This window comes from Tinamus guttatus, unplaced genomic scaffold, assembly GCF_059628265.1.
Source record: "Tinamus guttatus ecotype Peru unplaced genomic scaffold, ASM5962826v1 Tinamus_guttatus_pri_ptg000297l, whole genome shotgun sequence".
In the NCBI taxonomy this organism is placed as follows: domain Eukaryota; kingdom Metazoa; phylum Chordata; class Aves; order Tinamiformes; family Tinamidae; genus Tinamus; species Tinamus guttatus.
In genome coordinates this window covers 3745786-3747490 of record NW_028288831.1, presented here as the reverse complement: position 1 = coordinate 3747490, position 1705 = coordinate 3745786, and the positions used below count along the sequence as shown (strand labels likewise).

The window sequence follows — 1705 nt, the reverse complement described above, 5'->3', positions numbered from 1 at the left end:
GAAAGCAGAAGTGCAGTATGCCAAGCTGCTGAGGAAATCACATGATGCAGCCATTAGATGTATGAAGGATGTGGAACACAGGCCCTAAAAGCTCCTGTCGTTTTCTCTCAAGTTGCTGTGGGTGGATAATAATGTTTTTTCTGAAGGTTTGAGCAAGGGTGCTTGTGTCGGCACCAGCTTGATCACCTGAATGCTGGTTCGTAAGTGTAAGATATGTCCCTATAGGCTGCCCATTCTTGTCGTTAGAAGAGGTACAGCAGAATGGAGAAGTGCCTCATCTCGAAGAGAATTGCATCTTTGAGTCTCCTGGGAATGGGGGTGGGCTTGGACATGGAGCTTAAAAGAACATACTGGTAAGAGAGAAGGAATAAGACAAATTTTCAACCTAAGCTAATGCCCTGGCTGACATGTTCTTCCTTCTGAAAATACAGTATTCTGAAAACTTTACACTTGCAAACCGGAGCCATCGGGGGAAGCGGAACCGGGATACAGGGGTGTGGTGGGATCAGGGTGATGGGGAAACCAGGGTAAGGGGGTCCTGGCACGGGAGCATTGGGACATGAGGGAACTGGGGACATGGAGAACAGCGGAAAGGGGCACCGCCGGAAAGGGGAACCAAAGGATCAAAGTCCCAGGGACACGAGGACTGGAAGCCGCGGGCACCATGGACAGGGGGTCACGGGGACTTGGGGGAACTGGGGACAGAGGCACCGCGGGAAGCGGGAAGAGAGTGACGGGACCAGCGCGGCAAGGACAGACGGGGGGAAGAGGGAACCGGGGGAAGGTGAAACTGGGGATGCGGAGACGGAGGCAAGGGGGAATCGGGGACGCAGAGACCGGGGGAAGGGGAATCCGGGGACAACGGAACCGGGGGAAGGGGGAACCTGGGACGCGGGAACTGGGGGAAGGAGGAATCGGAGGAAGGGGGATCCTGGGGTGCCGGGAGCCACTGAGCTGCCGCTGACGATATCACCCAGCGCCGAGCGACGTCCCAGCCGCAGTGAGGCTCTCAGCAGGCGCGAAGTCACCCCCGGCGCCGCAGTGACATCACGGCGCGGCGCTGACGTCACGCGGCGCTGCTGTTGTCGCTGCGCGAGCTGGGGCAGTGGCTGCGCCTGGCGACCTGCGAGCTCGGCCTGCAGGGGCTGGCGCTGCTGCTCTGCTCCGCGCTGCTGGCGCTCAAGGCAGACGGCGCGGCCGCCGCGCTCTCCTGGCGGGCCGTGCTCGGGCCCTGCTTGGCCGCTGATGGCCTCAGCACCTACTTCAGCACCATCGTGTCCGTGCGGCTCTGCCGGGATGGCGAGAAGCGGCTGGCCGTGCTGCGGCTGCTCTGGGTGCTCAGCGTGCTGGGCCTCAAGTTCGTCTTCGAGCTGCTGCTGTGCCAGAAGCTGGCGGAGGGCACGCGCGAGCTCTGGTACGGGCTGGTCATGGCGCCCATCTTCATCCTGCTGCAGCTGCTGCTCCGCGCCTGCCGCGTGAACTGAGGGGCGACGCGGATGGCTGGGGACTGACCTTCTGGAGAGCAGCTCTGCGGAGAAAGACCTGGGTGTAATGATGGAGGATAAGTTGACCATGAGGCAGCAGTGTGCCCTTGTGGCCAAGAAGGCCAATGGGATCCTGGGGTGCATTAAGAAGAGCGTCTCCAGCAGGTCGAGGGAGGTGATCCTGCCCCTCTACTCAGCCCTGGTGCGGCCTCATCTGGAGT

General features: G+C 60.9%; 1 protein-coding gene across 1 annotated transcript; it reads left to right on the top strand.

Moving 5' to 3' along the window:
- Window positions 1-1067: 1067 nt before the first annotated feature.
- On the top strand, window positions 1068-1484 carry LOC148594101 (transmembrane protein 203-like; the record flags this gene model as incomplete). The annotated part of the gene is made up of 1 exon (XM_088528024.1): window positions 1068-1484. A coding segment is annotated over one exon (417 nt), but the record flags the coding sequence as incomplete, so codon positions are not given.
- Window positions 1485-1705: the final 221 nt, after the last annotated feature.